This window comes from Dermacentor andersoni, chromosome 3, assembly GCF_023375885.2.
Source record: "Dermacentor andersoni chromosome 3, qqDerAnde1_hic_scaffold, whole genome shotgun sequence".
Taxonomy (NCBI): Eukaryota; Metazoa; Arthropoda; class Arachnida; order Ixodida; family Ixodidae; genus Dermacentor; species Dermacentor andersoni.
Genome location: NC_092816.1, coordinates 162,719,116 through 162,739,935, shown reverse-complemented (window position 1 = coordinate 162,739,935; position 20,820 = coordinate 162,719,116). Strand labels below are relative to the sequence as shown.

The 20,820-nt window shown below is 44.4% G+C and overlaps 1 protein-coding gene across 1 annotated transcript in view; it reads right to left on the bottom strand.

Annotated features, from left to right (window-relative positions):
• Nucleotides 1–20,820, bottom strand: part of LOC126524535 (ubiquitin-protein ligase E3B) — a 112,841-nt gene that overhangs the window by 56,355 nt on the left and 35,666 nt on the right. The window contains exons 6-13 of the mRNA XM_050172833.3: nt 18,585–18,689; nt 14,672–14,771; nt 13,273–13,444; nt 9,115–9,220; nt 7,916–8,071; nt 7,324–7,353; nt 6,322–6,434; nt 2,173–2,375 (exon numbers count right to left, since the gene is read on the bottom strand). Of these exons, the coding sequence (XP_050028790.2) occupies nt 2,173–2,375; nt 6,322–6,434; nt 7,324–7,353; nt 7,916–8,071; nt 9,115–9,220; nt 13,273–13,444; nt 14,672–14,771; nt 18,585–18,689 (985 nt within the window). The remainder of the gene's footprint in view (nt 1–2,172; nt 2,376–6,321; nt 6,435–7,323; nt 7,354–7,915; nt 8,072–9,114; nt 9,221–13,272; nt 13,445–14,671; nt 14,772–18,584; nt 18,690–20,820) is intronic.

Genomic DNA, 20,820 nt, shown 5'->3' with positions numbered 1-20,820 from the left:
ATTGATTGATTGATTGATTGATTGATTGATTGATTGATTGATTGATTGATTGATTGATTGATTGATTGATTGATTGATTGATTGATTGATTGATTGATTGATTGATTGATTGATTGATTGATTGATTGATTGATTGATTGATTGATTGATTGATTGATTGATTGATTGATTGATTGATTGATTGATTGATTGATTGATTGATTGATTGATTGATTGATTGATTGATTGATTGATTGATTGATTGATTGATTGATTGATTGATTGATTGATTGATTGATTGATTGATTGATTGATTGATTGATTGATTGATTGATTGATTGATTGATTGATTGATTGATTGATTGATTGATTGATTGATTGATTGATTGATTGATTGATTGATTGATTGATTGATTGATTGATTGATTGATTGATTGATTGATTGATTGATTGATTGATTGATTGATTGATTGATTGATTGATTGATTGATTGATTGATTGATTGATTGATTGATTGATTGATTGATTGATTGATTGATTGATTGATTGATTGATTGATTGATTGATTGATTGATTGATTGATTGATTGATTGATTGATTGATTGATTGATTGATTGATTGATTGATTGATTGATTGATTGATTGATTGATTGATTGATTGATTGATTGATTGATTGATTGATTGATTGATTGATTGATTGATTGATTGATTGATTGATTGATTGATTGATTGATTGATTGATTGATTGATTGATTGATTGATTGATTGATTGATTGATTGATTGATTGATTGATTGATTGATTGATTGATTGATTGATTGATTGATTGATTGATTGATTGATTGATTGATTGATTGATTGATTGATTGATTGATTGATGTGATTGATTGATTGATTGATTGATTGATTGATTGATTGATTGATTGATTGATTGATTGATTGATTGATTGATTGATTGATTGATTGATTGATTGATTGATTGATTGATTGATTGATTGATTGATTGATTGATTGATTGATTGATTGATTGATTGATTGATTGATTGATTGATTGATTGATTGATTGATTGATTGATTGATTGATTGATTGATTGATTGATTGATTGATTGATTGATTGATTGATTGATTGATTGATTGATTGATTGATTGATTGATTGATTGATTGATTGATTGATTGATTGATTGATTGATTGATTGATTGATTGATTGATTGATTGATTGATTGATTGATTGATTGATTGATTGATTGATTGATTGATTGATTGATTGATTGATTGATTGATTGATAAACCCTCTGTTGCTTTGACATACCAAGGCAACAGCAGAGCTTTGAGAGACATCGTATGTAGTGTAGGGCTCAAGATTAACTTCAGTCACCAGAGACGTTTAATGTGCACATAAAGCATGGCCCATGAGTGTTTTTGCATCCTGCATCCACGAGAATGTGGCCACCATGATGGGGATCAAGCCAGCAACATTGTTCTCAGCAACAGAATACCACAGCCATGGAGACACTGCAGCAGATATGTCCTACACATAAGCATACGAACACATAGAGAGCTAAAGAAACTCATGACAGCTATTGCTGCAAAAGAAATCTCCAATTACCTGTCGGTATTAAAGCAACAGCTTCCTAAGCTACCTTCCCATGTTTCTGTGACTGATAGATGACAATCTACTAACACCACAAGAGCGAGAACTACCACGGTAGCCCTGTGCCTATGGCATTACGCTGCTGAGCTCGCGGTCGCAGGTTCTATCCTAGCTGCAGCGGCTGCGTTTAGGCAAGGGCGAATTGCAAAAATGCTCATGTACTTAGATTGTGGTATATGTTAAAGAATCCCGGATGGTAAAAATTATTCTACAGTCCCCCACTACAGGGTGCGTCGCTATCAGATCATGGTTTTGGCACGTGAAATTCCAGAATTAATGTAACAAGAGCGACAAGGAGGAGAGCAAAGAGTGAGGAATGAGGCACATGCGCAAAAGAGGGCACATGACTGTTTGGCGCAGGCAACCATGTCAGACCAATAGGAGGAGGAGGGAGGTGAAGGGGGCAAGCCCCAAGTTGCATCCTCTCCACATGGGGAGCATGGAAAGGTACCTGGAAAGCTATCGCTCACATTGCTAGTCATCTAGGGTGTTTCCTGCTGGAAGTTTTTCACACAGTGCAACCGCAGCGAAGAACTCACTTGAGGCACTGGCACTGGCGGGAGAATTGGGGACATTGGAGGGCGTGTCTGGCTGCGGACTCTGGGACGTTGGTACTGCGCCCGAGGAGGAATTGTCGTTCTGTGCCAGCATTTCTGCCAGCGGGCTGAACAGGACCTTGACCAGTGGCCCGCACCAAAGCAGCTGCAGCTGCTGCTTCACAAAGGTCAGGGACTCGTGCAGGCTGTGGAAGACGGGCAAGGCAATTGCTTCTTAGCTGGGGTGTGCATCGATTTGGTCATATGGAGGGTGCTCACTGGGTACAGTACTACTACAGTAGAACCTTGTTCATACGTTTTGGAAAAACACACAGAAAATACCGTACAAACTGAGAAAATGCACAATCTTAAGTCATCAAAAAAATTTACATTCAACTTTCCTTGACATCTACATAATGCAAAGTGTTGCGCAAATTGTTCCGGCCCAAGACGTTGACGTGCTGCGCCGAGCTGGTGACACCCGAGTGGTCCGAGACGCACACTATCGTTTTTGTGGCTTCGGCAAGCTTACGTTCGCACTCCTCGAATCCAGCCTGGGTCAGCAGCTCGTTCGAGTGGAGCATTTTCACTGGAAGTTATGATGTGCCCACTCACTGTGAAATGTTGTGGCATGAGACGCCAACGTGTATTGAGCTGGTGGGACCAGAGCGACCAGAGACACGTTTTTTTCTATTGCGTAGTGTTTTAAGGCAGCGACGGAAAACCGAAGCAGAATAGAGCTGGTGGGCTACGCCAGAACATGCGATGTCTATGATGCCACCAGAGCAAAATATGACACTCATTTTGCATTGCCAACAGCAGGCAACAGTGGCGTGCTTGGGTTATCGCCTATTAAAAGCATGCAATACACTTTCAACCGCACTGCACCCCCCATGCTGTAACGACGATAGCTAAAGATGCTTATAACGATCGGGTTGGTGGCGATACCTATGGATGCGGTGCATGATGACCCAGGAGAAGGTTTCATGGTATCAAAATAGGAAACTGAGTGCGCGCTGGTGTTTTCATGCGAGATAGGTGGGCAAGTGTTGCAGGGAAGCTACTGCCGCAGGCCGCTACTGTTCACGATTGTGCGTGCCTCGCAGCTTTTTTGTTTTCGTGGAATCAAGCAGCTGGAAAACATATCATATGATCACAGTTTGGTGATGTACTGAATGTTGGTGCCAAAAGTTTGTGTTTTCCGGGAGTGGTTGAACTGCTAAGAAAAGAAGCATAACTGTATTGGGTCATATTCTGTGTTCTCAATCGCGATCATTGGCACTGGGAAATTGTACGTAATTAGATCATATCAACGAGATTCTACTGTATATGCTCAAAGTTTCATGACTGCCACACCAGCTATATGCCATGCTGCAAATCAGGAATGCTCTGTGTGGGCTGGTGCCGTATTTTATTTGTGTGTTTTTGCTGTGCACTCTATACAGGAGTGTGCGTATTGAATCTGCAACTATCAACAATGTCCTGAGCGTGTTTTATGAACCATTCATGACTGCAAGTGCATGTAGTGCACAGAAATATCTGAATATCTACCTGCCTTTGCTCTCTAATCAATGCTGCTGTCTTTCTCTTCCTTAACATGTTCACTGCAGCATGGGTGACAAGTGCATCATGGCAGTTATTCCTCCTGCGCAAGTGACGTCTCTGCTTTAAATCAAAGGAGAGGAAAAATTCTTGATGCTTCTGATTTGATGAGTCGTGGCACCACCCCTCCACAGTATGAGGAAGTTTTGAAGGAGCATGAATACCTGGCGACTACAAGGTAGCTCATGACGCACCATAGGAATATGACAACTGACCCACCGGTGGGTCATCCCACACAGGAATCTAGACTTCAAACACTGTTGCCACAGTGCATGTATTAAGGGGAACAACGACCAATTTTCATGGTATAAAACAAAGGAGCGCTTAATGCTGCAGCAGGAATGCGAGAAACTTAATGGAAAACGTTTAGAAGAGTTTTGCAGTCTGTAGTCAAGATCGCATTTATGCATATAGCCCTATAACACAGTGCTATTGTACAACAGCAATTGTATAGCAATTGTACAACAGCATGACAGAAGCCGATGAAAAGTGTAATCTTAAGTTTATGTTTGAAATACAAGCGGGTTCATTACACAAAGATGGCAAAAATGGATGTTTCTCACACCAAAGTGAAAAATGCTTCATTACCACACACTAGCAATCACGCAGAACATGGAATGTCGAGAAGCAGTATAATGCCTGGGCATGGCCTCCAAGATTATGTGGAGCCTGCAGCATGCCCAAAATCTTCGAGGCCATGGTCTGGGTATTTGTGTCATATCTGCTAAACACTGAGTGCCTGAGTCACCTGCTTAGGTGCTATTTAAAAGCTGCTAATAGGAAAATTAGACGCTTACCAGCCCTGCAGCTTCAGACTCCTTCAATAGCACAAATGTGTACTAGTGCTCATTTACTATAACCAACATGGTGAAAGCGCAAATTCACTTCAGTTAGACGTTCAAGGAGTCCTGAAACACCTTTGGATTAGGAAAAAAAAAAAAGAGTCTGCAGATAGCACACACTGCTGTAAACATCTCAGCCAAAATTTGCATTCGTGCACGGCGCTTGAAGCTCCTCAGAATGCAAAGTCACTGGTTTCTCAAACGTTTTCTTTTCAACAGAAGGCTTCTGCTCACTTTCTTCGGGCTGCCATATTCCATCATCCAACAGACTCCCATACGCAGCTGCTATTGGCCAATAGCTGACATCAATCAAGAAGGGCGTTTGGATCAGTGCGTTTCTTCCTAATGTTATTGTGTATATTTATCGGTGCAGTTTAATAAACAGACTGAAAAAAGCGAGAATCTGCTTTCCTAATTTCTATAAGAATTACGTACTTCTCGAAGTATGACTATCTTACTATCGGCAACTGTCGTCTGCTAACGCTCGGATGCGCCCGCTCGTGTAGGAATTAGGCTTTGGCCACACTGCTAATCAGTGTGGTCAGCTGTTCGGTCTCACTAATTTCGATTAGTTTTGAGCACTCAACCAGCCTTGAACCACGCGAAACTTAAGGTCACACCACATGCACACTTGCCAGCATGCGCTCACTCCAGGCGGCTCCTGGTCAGACGTCTTGGCAGACTTGGGTTCATATTGAGCTATTGTGCAATTTCGATGTGGCTATGATGCGTTGGTCAAGCTGGTGCAGTACAAAGCTGGTAGGAACCACATAGCATGACCAGACTGGAGCACATGCGTGCCAGCACATACTCCAGCCCTGTTGGGCACACAGTTGGTCACTACAGTTGCATGTAGCTACACCTGTAGCATAGCGTAGACACTGCAGCCACCGAGGGGTGCCACGACGAGCCCGATAGCCGAGCTCACTTGCTTTGGACAACAGCCTGCTCCGATTCGCATCTGTGGGTGACGTGACTCAAGGCCCGATCGCTAACATCTGACAAACAGGTCATCTGCTTCCCGAGTTGCACACCCTCGAGGTCTGTCACCATCATGGACGAAGCTTGTTACGTTAGAAATCCTTTAAATGCGAGTCTGGAGTGCGGCATCCATCACTTAGCCAATGTGTGCGCTGCTGGCGTACCTCCCAAACCGACGTGAAGATGAAGTTGCTTCAACCCTCGGAAATTGTGCGACTGTCGTAACGACAAGTGCGCGAGGAAATTTACTACTCCACTCAGTGCGAGGATAGCTGCAAGTGGCTATCCACAGCTATCCAGCACAGCAAGGGATGAGACACCGTGAACCCAACCCCAAGTTCAGGGATAGACTCCAAGTTTGGTTCGCCGTAGGTGCCAAATTTGGAAGTAGTGGCGCCTATGTGAACGTCCAAAATCAAATTTGAACTGCGCGTCACGGTGACATTCAGTAGACGGAGCACTGTGGGCACTGCCCCACCCTACCACTTTCACAGCGCAAGGCACTGAAGAAGGATGGGGAGCACCATGGGGAGCACAAAGGTGATCTTTGCTTACCAATAAATCCGCTTCTGCCGAATGCATTGAAGCACTTTTTGCTGCAAAGTATTTGTCAAATAGTGTACTTTAATGTCAGACTCATTTCTTGACTTCGATAAAGAGTGGTTCAGAATTCGTTTTAAGTGCGAAAAGCCTGGCCGTGTGATAAGCAGAGATGCTAGACCCTCACCCGTGGTCGATACTCTGAGCAAACCAGCCAAGGATGGGGTGCCAGTGGGTCAGGTTGGAGCGCTTGTTCACCACGTACTTCTGGCAGCTCTCCAGCAGCTTGGTGGACACATGCTGCACACAAGACATTCGATTAGAAGTTTTGGTTTTGAAGTGCCAAAACCACAATCTGATCGTGAGAAATGCTGTAGTGGGGTGACTCTGGATTAATTTTGACCACCTTGGTTGCCCTAAAGCACAACCAATGCAATGACACGAACGCTTTTTGGCAAATCAGGGGGCATTCTGTAAGCATCCGCCAAGTGAACTGTCCATATTAGCACGCTGTGAATGGATAGAGCTTGAGAGCCGGCGATGATTACTGGCAGATGCCTTGTTAGCTTCGAGCTCTATCCAATCAGTGTGCACTGAAATGGACAGTCCACTTAGTGGACACTTACAGAGCACCAGCCAGTTCTGCAGAAGCCTGCAAGGTTGAGGAAGGCTTATGAAAGAGAAAAATCATCATCCGCCCGACTGTAACACAAAGCTACAGAAGAAACCCATACTGGTTTCATTTGTAGCTTCATGCTACAGTAGACGGCCAATTATACTAGAGCTCAGCAGTGTGTGGATCCTACCAAGTGTTCCCAAATCGAGTATACTGGCATATGGGCAAAAGACAACTGTTGTTAAAGTTTCTTGGGTAACTGATTTAAGTTTAATTTTAAAAGATCCCTAAAACCCCATTTCGAATCTGTAATGCAAAGCTCTTCATTAAATTGTGGTTAGCAATAGTACATCCTCTTAAATCGAGTTAACAATGAGAAACCTGAAACATATGTAAAACAAATTTCATGAAACTGGGATTATTACATAGAAGTTTAACTGTTCTATAAAGTTGCCTAGCCAAAAATGCGAATGATGAGACAATAATCACCGACTAACCTAGCTAGGTTTTGCCACTGCATCAAGAGCTACATATAAATACACAAAGAAAATGAAGTACAGGCATGGAACATACCACGAAGTCAAGCAGCCTTGAATTCAGGTTCTAAAGGACCGGGGAAAGAGAGAAAATAGAATTCAGTTCACTTCTGCCTTGTTTCATTGCACACTGTTATACAAGCAGCTTTAATCCACATCATGTAGCCACGAATTCGCTGTCTGTCACTCAGTGTTTTTGTGTGTGGTGAATGCACCTTATGCCATTAGAAGCCTAGTCAGGTAACTACTGAAGTCATCCTTCGTATCCAGCATCATCCTAACTAGGCATCGTTTTTTACCCAAACAAACAAAACCATGACAGATGCTCTGCAGCAACCCTTGATTTCAATGAGGCAATTACTCTTCCTGTCTTAATGACAGAAAATAAAGAGCCTTTGCAACCATTACAACATAAGGGCGGGAGATGCGAGACAATTGCCACTAAAAGGATGCGCACAAATCGCAGGCACGAAAGAAAACAATCGCAAATGGTGAGGGCATAGATTGTTCTCTTTCGTGTCTGTTGTTTGTGCCTAACAGCAAGTTACCAACAAGACCAGTCACAAGTTCTTGCAAGGTGGTAGATACGGTGTTACGAGGCAGAGAGGAGGTGAGAGGGAAGGACGTGCCTCAATGTTAAGGTAGGCGAGGTGCACGAGGTTAGCGAGCAGGCACAGGGCGTAGTTCCCCTCGAGGGCATTGAAGAGGATGCGCATGTTCTGCTCCACCACCAGGATGTCCAGGCTCCGGCGGAACAGGCCGTGCGAATTGAGCAGCGTCACCGCCTGCAACATGACCCACGCGTTGGCCTTTGGGCTAAAGGTGCAACTCGCCACGACATTTTTAGATTGAATGTCACACAGGTATTCCCTCGCAAGGCCAACAGCCTGTCTCCAGATTAAAAAAAAAAAAAAAAGAAGCCTTTGTACAGCTAACTCTGCAAGGCGTGCCATTACAAAATAGTAATAATAAAGCACTTCATATCAGACAAGCACCGATTCACCAACACAAAGTTTTACTGTAATTGGTCAGTGCATATTGAGAGCCAAAAGTGACTTACAAAAAAAATGGAAAAACAGGGAAGAAGCTAAAAAGAAAGCACTAAAATCGGCAAATACCAGGAAGGCCAACAAACAAATGATGTCTTGGTCTACTTCATGTCCAAGTCAATTTTAAAGTTTTTTTTTTTTTTTCGTTCAGCATAATACATACCATACCAAATGAGATGATCACTGATCAACTTGAAGCATTCTTTCTATTTCTTATTGCTACGCCGCAGAGCATGGTCATTTTGAGCCAAATCTTTCTGTAGTGGATCCCCCTCACGTACAAATCCATCAAAAGTTTGAGAGCATGTTATACCATATCTGTGCATCAAAACTTCAGCTGTGACACAGCGCAGAGCACCACGTTTTTCTCTTGAATCAACATTCAGATTCGTGAAACCAGAGCGTTATTTCAGCATGCACTTATGAACGGGTGTCGCTCCTTAAAAAAAAGAAAGCAACCAGTAAAATCCATCACGAGAGATAAAGTCTCCGATTTGAGCATCAAGCAGGATCACGTCGGTTCAAGTCCTCATCCTACTTGGCACTGCTGAAATCAAATACGTAGATTCGTGAAACCAGAGCGTTATTTCAGCATGCACTTATGAACGGGTGTCGCTCCTTAAAAAAAAGAAAGCAACCAGTAAAATCCATCACGAGAGATAAAGTCTCCGATTTGAGCATCAAGCAGGATCACGTCGGTTCAAGTCCTCATCCTACTTGGCACTGCTGAAATCAAATACGTTCAACCAATCGCATCAGAGCAAATGCCTGCCACTTGCCTCTGGGGCGATGTTCAGCAGGTGGTGTATGAGTGCAGGCACTGAGAGGATGTGCAACAGGAACAGGTTCATCAGGTCTTCTGAAAACTGTCCAGTTAGTAGAGGCCTGCAACAGGATGCAGATGGGCCTTCATTGCAATAAATTTATTTGTTTCTTTCTTTTTCTTTCTTTCTTTCTTTCTTTTTTTGTTTATGAAAGCAAGGCCTTCTTTACTTCTTCACCCCATTTTATGAATGCTGGCTGCTGTCTTGACTAGTGGAGAAAAACCCACTGCTGCCAAAAACTGCTGCCACGCCACCCACTAGCACACCATCAGTTTTGCCTCTATGTGACACTACAGACCTACAGAGCACGCATTAGGTGTGGAAGAGATGAAGGTAAAGCATAGTGCAGGACAAGAACGTCAAGAGCAAAAACAATGCTGCAAAGCATCATGCAGAACACAAGCGTATGCTTGCTCAGAAACTGGAAAAACAATCTCATTACCATTACTTCTGCATAATATTTGCTTAGCATTTGCATAAATATGGAAAAAAACTTTTCCTAACACTAATTCTCACATATGCATGGGGTCAGAGCTTTTGTTGTTCAATACTACCAGCTGCCTTTCGGTGGCCAAGTTAGTACGAAGTACAAGTAAATGAAGAAATACAAACTCCTGCAAACCATATAGTAAGTGCACAAAGTAACGGAGTATAGTAACAATAAGACAATAGGGGGTTTTTGCATCAGTACGTCCATGCATCTTTGCGTACTCAAGCCGCCACACCCAACTTGCACTCTTTTGTATACCTTTCCTGTTCTCCTGCATAAATGGCAGTTTGTGTCCCCTAACTTCGGGTGCAGAATTCCTAAAGCTTTCTACTGTAACAAATATCGAGAGAAAATAGCAAGTGAATGAGGTACAGTTAAGCCTCAATATATAGAGAAGTCAGTAAAATTGACAATTTGCTTCGTCATATTGAAATTTCGTTATACTACTGAAATTCTAGCTTTTATGCAAATATAGAGAGTCCCCGATAAATCTTTTCTTGCACAGAGAGGGTCACAAAATTTTATGAATTATGGGGCATTCTGAAAAAGCATGTCAGAAAAAAATGATCTTGTTAAATTTGAGTTGGCGACGAAAGATACAGTTTCATCCACAATCGACGATGTCTTCACATCGGTGATATGAAACAAAGCCAGACACGCTTTTGCGTCCGCTCCGCCCCCCGTAGCTGATAGTATCACCCGAAGTGGAACGACGCTACCATGAAAAGTGCTGGCAGCGAGGAGCGAATGCGTATGCCTCTCGCTTCAATGCGTCTCCAAAACTCGAGATGAAGCAACCTCCAGCCCTAAATGTGCAGGAAGACCGCGCTTGATGCCACATCATCTCGGCTCACTCAGTCTTTCTACATGCAGGACATTAGCTCTAACACAGGGCGCACGGGCTGGGCATGTGGTCAGGCACGCTGGCAGCCATGTGCCGCTACGGCCGCACTAAAAAAAAAGGAGACTGGCAACAACCTCTCCCTCATGCAGGCTTGATCGCGTTATTGCGAGCTCACTCCCCTCCCATCTTTCCCCCCCTTGCTCGTGCAGGAAGATGGCGCTGCTCAAGCCACTATCCCTCTTGGCTCAACCTCGCACGTTTTCACTAGCACCCAAACCCTACTGCACGTGGTGCACAATAGGATCTTGTTGCAATTGGACTTCATACGGAACCTGATGCTGCTCCGCTTCGGTGCTCGTTCTTGGTTGCGAGATTTGAGAGGTGCATTCGCAAGCAGCCACTCTTAATGAAACTATTTGACCAGCTTTGCATCCAGATAAACTTTTACTTAGTGTCTCGGAATTCCTTCATGGCAGCAGTGTAATTTCGTTATATTGAACTCTTACATAAACACACTTCGCTATTATTGAGGTTCTATATACATGGCGTTCTATGAACAAGAAGTTATAAAAAGTTAAATACTTTGTCATATATCAAGATTTTCATTATATTGAAGTTCGTTATCAGTCTACCAAACAGCGAACTAGTGCCATTGAAGAAAACAACAGATGGGATTAGGGTAAAGGCTTGGGCGAGTTGGTCGTTGTTCACACCGGCAGTGTTTGCGTAGCATTCTTTACTCGTCTGTCCTTCCTTTCCTACTTTCGTGCGCTACGCAAACACCGCCATTATGAACCTATGGGAAAGACGCAGAGCAGTAGCTCGATGCCCCAGAAGTGACAAAAACCTGAGGCAACTAAGCTCTCAAACCCACCATGAAACACATTTCATCAAAGCTTCAGCTTGGAATTGGCACCTTGGTGTTATAGAAGCAAACAACTCTGACACAATATGGAAACCAGGAAGGCCAGACAATCGCATCAGAAAATTAAAATTGCCTGCTGCAGTAGCTCAGTGGCCATAGCATTGGGCTGATAAGCTAGAGGCCACAGGTTCAATCCTGGCCACTGCAGCCACATTCCAGTGGAAGCAGAATGCAGAAACACGCAGGTAGTACTTAAATTTAGGTGCACATTAAAGAGCCCAAGTATGCAAAACTTAATCTGGAGTTCTCCGCTATGGCATGCCTTATAATTACACTGTGGTCTTGGCGCATGAATCCCTGCAATTTTTTCCTGTATATAAAAAAGATTAAATTGTGGTGTTTTATGAAGGCTCCAGATTAATTCTGAGCTCCTGGGTTTCTTTAACATATACCCAAAGTGTGGTACATGAATGTTCTTACATTCCACCCTTACCTTGATATGGGGCCACCGAATCTAGGAGTATAACCTGCAATATTAGTTAGTAGCAGAATGCCCCTGCCACTTTGCTGCAGAGGCAGGTACAGTAAGTTCGGTAAGTTAACTTTAAGTCTTCCTTTTTTTTTTATTGTGTCACAGAACAAAAACATACACACAATTTATCTAGAGTCCTAGACACATAGTCAGTAGTTAGTTGGGGGTTTAAGCGAAATGTGCATTCATTCATGTAACAAACTATGTTGCACAAGACCATTCTTTGCAATGCAAAGAATAGTCAGCTGATAAAGACTACACTAAACATAAACTACCGTAAAATTCCAAACAAGCGCCCCTACCTATGCAAGTGTACCCTCCCCCCCCCCCCCTGCCCCTCCACTTTCGAGTGATTTGAAATTGGTGCCAACTACCAAGCATGCGCGCCCTACCTTTCTTCACCTTATTCACCACTTCATGCATTTTCACCCCACCGCGTGGCTACCGTTTTTTTCTTTTTCTACTGTCATTTTTTTACGAAATTGCATATTAAATCACATAAAATGTTGCAATTTAGCGAGAAAGAAACTTATTATTTAGCCGCACTTTTGCTGAGGCTCGATAATTCACCATAACCATAGCCTTCATCAGTCATCATTTTGGTCAAGCGTGTGAAGAGTCACACGTGGATTAATGATGTGACCTTTCACGCAATCTGTCGTACGACACGTCAGAGTCCGACTTGCCGCATATGACGCTTCGGGACATATGGTGCGAATGAGCGAGCGGCGAACCGCCGCTCCTGCATGGACGCTCGGAATGACTTCGCAAATAAAGTGAGAACAAACATGTTGAAACAGCTCTCTCATTTAAAAAAAAATGATGTCAATATAAACACGACTATGTGAGCACCATAGACATGTTTCCGCAAGGCCACGTCCGCAGTGTCAGCTCCTCGGACAGCCGCCGCCGACTAGGAGCCGGCAGGCCTAGCTCGCTGGGTAATCGAATCAGTGACTGGTGGCCTTTTGACACGACTACATGCAGCTCGTAATAAAGCGCTTATGTTGATCAGCACAACGTGTACACAATTATGTTGCGCTTAAATTGTAATACATTTGATTTCATTGACGCCGACGAAAACAAACGAACAAGCCAGGCGAGCCTGCGATCGCTGGAAGATGGTATAGGCACAGCTCACTGGCCACTCGATCCGGGGCCGATAGCTCCCTGCGTCCACAAACTTTCTTGGATTACCTTTCATCAAAATGGGGGGGGGCACTTTGTCGGAATTTTATGGTATGGCGCTCACTTAAGTCAACAGCTTCACTCACAGTACTTCACCCTTACCCTTATTTAGTGATACGAAAACAGTGCACGAGTCTGAAAGAGCCAACATGCTAAAGGGCCGCAACTCTCCCTTCCTCTGAGGCCCCCCTAACCTAAGTGCCAAGTTGATGGTCGCCACAAGTGGTGCCCTCTTGAGGCTCGGCTTGGCCCTGGCCAGGCCTCTGAGCAGCAGGGCCTGCAGGGCTCCATACAGGCTGCCCTTGCCCACCAGGTGGGAGCCCACGCTGGCGCACAGCTGGCTCAGCACCGGCCGCAGGGGCTCGCCTGCACAACGTCGCGAGGAAGCAACAGCGGGGTTGGCGCATTGTCTCGTGCCAATGATGTTGGCAAGCAACACAGAAGCAAGCCATACTAGAAGCATAGTAACAAATTGTAACACAGAAAAAGGCAGACGTACAGATGATGAGATGACTGATGGATAATGAGATAACCGAGACAGGCACTGGTACTCTATGACCCAAGTTTATCCTGCAACTTATTGCCATTTGACATGTGCAATTCACTTTCCTAGGAAAGTTTCCTATCTGAAAGGTGCACAGACAGGGTAATCCCACAGTGAAAAACTCATCTCTAGTTTGTTTGTTTTTTCTGTGTAGATCTGCACTATAATTCCTCATTATGCCTAACTAACACACCCAAACAATTCACAATTTTGGAAGCTTAGGTCAACAAACTCCCTCCCAGATCGATTCCGCTAGTACTCGGAGCCACCTATAGTCTGCATCCACATGATCCCCACCCACCGAGCCCCAGCGCATGCATGCACTTGCCAAGCCTGAGTAAGTGTTGGGGGTGCGAGTCTCGGGTATGCAAAGGTAGTAAATGCCTGGGCAGGGCAAAAGCTGGCAAACCGAATGTTTTACTGCGCTGCCTCTACACCATAGCATACTTGCACACTCCAAACAAGGTATGGCTAGAGCCAAGACCATTCATGAAATGGGCAGCGTATCTGACTGTTTCTCAAGGCTGCGAGTCCTAAATTAGAGCGGCACTGACCTCCCGTTAAACCTGAGAGAATGCAATCTATACACCCACAGAAATAAACAAAATGAGAAATGTCCTAAGGGACAGCTATAAACACCGACCTCTCACACTAGGAACTTACATTGTGTTGCCTATCACTAGTATGTTCTTCTAAATTTTTTTTTTCGTTAAGTAATAATTAGCAGCAACATGTGTGCACAACGACCAACAAATGGTGCTTATGAGTCATCACGCTTCGTGCAACATTATTGCCACTGTTGTCTACAGAAAAAAAAAAAGAAGCTGAGATTCGAAAAGTGGCAGGAGAGAGCAAGCAATCTATTATGCAAGATTTTAGGTAACCAGCAACGTGGACTGGAATCAAATTTGGCTAGCACAATGGCAGCAGCATTGTCCGCAGATCGGGAATGTTTTCGTGTTTGAAAATCGTTTCAGTGCCCCTCTATGAAAGCATGTCCGCAGAAACCCAGCAAACAGTCCCCTTGCGGGATGTCCAAGCTCACTCACATGTCTTGTCCTTGAGCACCTTCCACGATGACGTGCTTGTGAAGGTGACGAGCACGTGCAGGTGCAGCATCAGCGATTTGGCATCCTGGGGGCACTCCGGCTGCAATGTTGCATATCATTTTGCATTTGATGGTTAATGAAAAACATACAATAACATTAATTAGATTTTTAGTGCGGTTAGCATCCTTAGGATATTTCACGAACTTTCCAGTATCTATCTGTGTCTAGATCTAACCGTTTTCCTTTCATGCCAATTTAGGTCGCTGGGTCTATGTTGCACTTTAATGAACTTCTTCGATGCCAACTTGGGTGACTGAGTACGTGCTACTCGTCATAATAATCATCATCACAACATATTCCCAATTACACACCTACCATAATATACATTGCTAATCGCATTAATGTCACTAGCTATCTCTGAATAATGGATGTGCTGCCAATTTGTGCCTAGGTGCACGCTCTCATGTGGCAACTATAATACTTGGTACACTGCTTCCTTGTGCATTATGTTTTCTTCCCTTTTTTTTTCCCCTTCTTTTCCTAATTCTGTTATGCTGTAACCCGTACAATTACACTGCTGCTTCTGCTGCACTACATATTTTCTGTATTGTATGCTTCTCTGATAGGAGGTCTTTATTCAGCCATGTGCTCTGGGCCTTCCTCCTGTATGCCATATAGGCTCATGTAAGGGCAGCACTTTTTTTTCCCCACAATTCTAATGAGGTACGGCCCTTACTCGGAACCAAACTTTTAGTCAGAATGGTGCAGCCGCAGCTGGCGACTACAGCTCGCCCCGGATCTCCAAATGTACCATTGCATCAGAGGTCGACGCGCAGCTGTCGCCATCTGGTAGGGGCACACAGAATTGCGCAGCACGTGAAAATTCGCTGAAGCGCATGTGCGGCATTGGGGCACCAAACGCAATTGCTTCTTCAGTAGAATTCCTTTCTCCAAATTTTGGGCTGCCAAGTTGGAAGTGCGGCCCTTACACAGGTGCTGCCTTTACACAAGTCTATGCGGTATTGATGCATCCTGTCGAAATTAGTATGGCCTGCAATGCACAAGCCGTGGCCACAGTGCTCTCCCAGTCGAGGTGGTGGAGCTAATATAAGACATTCTCAGGAAAGAAGTGGAAAGGGATTACACCACTCTAGCAAAACGCATACCCCTGTGCGTCCTATCGTCTGCTTTCTTCACAGATGGCCATCTCTGGGATGCGCAATGTATAGATGCACTCTTTAAAGAGGGCTTCAAGTGACATACATAATAATACAGCCTAAACGAAACCACACATTTTGGAAACATGCTTCACAACCACATGCTCTCGGAACTACAGTAGTGAAACTAAAGGTAGGCAATAAGCAACAACATACAACTCCTTACATATCTTTCAGCAGCAACTCGATGCTAAATTTCAGGATTACAAAAGAAAAGAAAGAAAAAGCACCACACAACATGCACCTAATAAGTTCCACTTAGTCATTAACGGCAGATACACATTAAAGTATTAGTTGCTCTGAAACAAGATCACTGCACTAAAATCTGCAACCAAAAGGATTGAGCTAAGAACAAATGAATATGCGATGTATAATGGTACAATACTAAGTAATTTTACAGCTTTCCACAGGGCCTTTGACATTTGACAGTAAAAACCAACAAAGATACAAGTAACACACTGTGGAGTGTTTATCACATAAATTGATAGTCTCACATTATTTATACAAAATGGGAAAAAACCACCGTAAATGCAAATGTACACAATCGCAGTGAAACTATAATGGCATCATAAACCCGCTTCTTCTCAGATGAATCAACAACGAATATATTACGAGCCTGTCAGGCAGGCAAATTTAGCCTCACTTTGAGTGAGTGCACTTCATTGTTGGTGACTATATTCACTGATGACCATGCTTCAAATTATAAGTACACTAAAACCTCCTTAATCGGACCCTCGTTAATTTGGAAAATCAGATCATTCGAACTCGTCTTTTTGTCCTGGCAGGCCTATGCATTATTTAGTGCAATGAAACTCTCGGTAATTTGGACGTATTTGTCCATACATCGGTTAATTCAGACAACTCTCGGAGCTTGGCAAGTGTGGAGCGCAACAAATGTGTGACGCAAAAGAGCAGAAATGGCGTCCACCGAAACAAAGTGGTGGAGCACGCTTCACCATGGTCATCAGTAGAAATTGTATGTGAATGACAGCAACGCCAGAACACTTTGTGCCTATTTGTGCTTTTGAAGCCTTTAATCTTGTGTTTACTGCCATGTACATCACCGCATTCGCCGCATGCATTCATGATTGCACAGTTGCCATCCACGATTGCATCACTAACAGCTGCAGTTTCATCTGCAGTGGTTGCTACTAACAGTAGTTTTGTTTTCACTCAGTATGTGTGTCGGCCACATGCCTTTGTAACAGCGTAGTCGCCATCTATGACCATGTCGATAGAGACCGCCATTTCGTCCATGGTTGGAGCAAGCGCTACTTTCGTTTTGACTCAGTGCGTGCGTCAGCCACGTGCCTTCAGAACCCCAAGGTCACCACCCATGATCGCGTCGACAGCAGCCGCGGTTTCGTGCGCAGCGGTTGTGGCAAACACTAGTTTCGTTTTTACTCAGTTCAAAGCTGTTGAGGATGAACAGCACCACCTACATTGCGATGGGTGGTGACCTGGCAACACTGTAAAAAAAAATAATCAGGATGTGTGGGCAGTAGTGAAAAGTGTGCCTAAGATGAAGACACGTGCCATGGTCGCGCTGTGAAGGAAGTCGCGAGGCCTTCGCCGCTGCGAGCACTAATCAATCATGAGATGATGAGAATTGCAGCTCCTGCACTGCTTTTGTGCAAAACAGAAACAGGATTGGCTGATTCATTCAGTAAATAAAATCATGTTGATGTAGTAAGCATTTGCTTATCATTTTCTTGATACCCTCGATAATTCGACATTCAGTTAATTCAGACACATATTTTTTTTGGTCCCGTGAAATCTAAATTAACCAACTTTTACTGTAATATAATACTCAGTCAGCGGTCGGCACTAATTATGAAAACAGATTTATTTTCCAATTAAAGATGTTCTGCGTATCCCTGCTTATGAAAAAGCCATTCTTCCTCTATCAACAACAAACGCGTGATTTTTTAGGTGTTGACACTATGCCCCGTACGAGTTCCAAATGCGCAGCACATTGCTTGTTCGTTGAATTCAATGTTCTCTGGTATTCGGTCGTGACAACTGAACGTGCTAATATTATATTGCAAATATTGGTTAAAAAAACAAGTATATATAATATGCTGGCCTCGCGGATCGCACTTGACGGGATCAAAGCATCCGCTGTCCAGCTAGATAACGGGTCGAACGCAGTTGAACATTTAAAACAAACTTTAATTACACTGAGAAGGTCAAAAAAGCAAGTTAAAAATACACAAAACGTTCAGTTTTAGCCCGTAAAAAAGTGGTCCGGTCTCTAGGGCCGGTGGGGCGAGTCTGCCCGTCCCGCGCTTTTCCAACCGCGGTTTCCATCCCCGTCGCCGCCCCCAGGCCCGGGAAAGTCCCTGGGTCACTTCCAGGAACCGAATGGAGGGAGCGGGTCCTTTCTTTCACGCACAGCTCAGAGTCCGCGGGGGGTCAGTGAAAGAGAAAGCAATAAAAGTAACGAAGGCTCGCTTCCCTCTTGAAGGAAAAGTCTGGCCATGCATTCGTGATGCGCACAGAACATATAATGTGCTGGCTGACTTACTGATTGATGCTGCAATCAATTCCAAATGACACTTTCCCGTCAAGCAGCGCGCCACCAAATGAAACTCGCTATGACAAAATGCACTCTCTCAAAGTGTCACTAAATTTGTATGTCTAACTACAGTACTAAACTTAGTCCAAAAACACTGATCATAGACTGATACACTCACCCGGACCTCCTTGAGGTAGCCACAACAGTTGCCTAGGATGCCCTTGAGTTGCTGAATCCACAGCACTGTATCCTCCTTGTTCAAAGCTACCGCCACATAGCTCTCCTATAAAAAATATAAGAATAAAAAGTAAGGAGACGAGAGGAACAAAGAGAGAGAAAGAAAAGAGGCAAAGATACAGCGAGTGCTCGCCTTCATCCACAAAATGTGAATACTACCCAGCAGCTCTCCCAAAGAAACTACTATGCCAGCTATTTCAATTGCAGTGACAAAGCAGCTCCCACTTGCAACAGGCATGGCTGCCAAGCATACTGCAGTATAGCCACGCAATTGTCTATGCCTCACTCGCAGTTGCAAGCAACACGAAAAAAAGTGCCTCCCTGTCCCTGTGATGTCTCTTGTCAAGTGGTGTCCTTTAAGCAGTGTCTACAGGAACACGGGCGGGCAAAGTACGAAAGTGAAATGCAAATAACCAGACACCCAAGCTGACAAATACGATGGAAAATAGTTTATTTCTGTTCGCGACATGACCAGGGTTCATTTAGAGTCACGTTTCCTAGCTCTGGGCTGTTATACAACATTGCTTTTTTTCTACACATGACCGCCAGCATCAACATCAACATTAACTGCAGTTGTAAAGCATGAGAGCTTAAGATCATCACCACAATCAGCCCTTTTTAAAACCACTGCAGGAAAAAGGACTCCCAAGGCTCTTAACCCTTTCGCTGTCACTGACGTACCGGTACGTCATCGCGCTTCCCCCCCACAGTGTCACTGACGTACCGGTACGTTCTCTATCGCGCGTTCAAAATTTCGCGCCTGAGCGCAAAGCTGGCGCTCCCGGACTTGGCCACGCCATCTGTTGACTCTTCCTACAAGTTCGTATTTTCGCCCCGGCCTGTGTTAGTACACGTATTGAAGAGTACGGTGCGACTGCCACGCCCCCCTCTCTTTTTGCCGAGTGGCGCGGTGGCTCCGCGTTCGCTGGATCATGCGTCGCGCGCGTGTGGTTATGGGTTCAAGGGTTGTTCTGCCATCTCCGCCGGTTTGAAGGTTTTTATTTTCTTCTGTTGGTGTGTCTGCTACGGCGCGTCAAGTTCAGGCGCACGCGCCGCCGTTGCCTCTCCGAAAAGAGTGACTCGATTGCTGCTTTCGCTCTCTCGCCGCACCCTCGCTTCCGACTTGCAGCAGTAAACGTAAAGCCCTTCAAACTTTGTTTTAGCCTTTTTCCATCTCCCTCTTCTTGATCACGCAACGTCCCATTTATCTCCGTTGCGCGGGCGACTGAAAGCGCATCCTCCCTGCGCGCGGTTACTTTCGGATAGCTGAGCAGCTCGAGACCTTCGTCTGTTCATTGGAGCGGTGGCTCTTACGATTCAGAATGCGAGCCCAGCTCGGATTTGGACTCGGACAGCGTCTAACGCGACGAAGAGATGAGTTCCGCATCGTCAGATTCGGATGTTGAACGGATGTTATAGTCAGGCTGATGATGATGATGATGTTTACTAATAACAGCTGCAGAACATTAAAATGTGCATATTGCATTGACTATGTTATTTGTATACCAATCATAATCAAAAATAAATTGCTATGTTCATTCCCTGTTATGCTCGCTCCCTGAAACCAAGCCGACACTGGGGGTGCGGCACGGCCAGAAAGGTCCGACAGCGAAAGGGTTAAACAGGTGGAGTTCAGACCAAACCCTTAGAGTAACGTAGGCCAATCTCTTGCTACAGCACCTGCAGGTGCCAGAAGAATATGATGGCCTCCATGTTTTGAACACCACCTATTGGTACCACTGCCTCACATCAAATAAGCCAATCAAATGCCTGTTGTTTTCCTTGTTGTTTCCCTCCATTTGATCTTATACTCAACTCCGTCCCAATAGACCCTCAGTTATCTGCTCTGTGTTTTACACAACCTGCCCAACTCGACGTCTTCACTTACTCTGCCTGGAATATCATCCACCTGCATTTTATCGATCCAAAAATGCCGCCTTTCTAGCCCCTTGACGTAACAGCTGTTGCTTTCTATTCCCCAACTCACTGCAAGGTCCTTTCACTTCCCTTCAGGTTTCTTTGTTATCAAGCAACTTTCGGCCCCACAAAGTCCTGGTCCCACACAAAGCACAGCTGACTTAATCCAAGTATGCAGCTGCTCCCGAAATGCTGTGGTCGCCGTACTGATTATGATTGCAGGCCTGACATGTCCACGTTACTAATGCCTCTTGAACAAG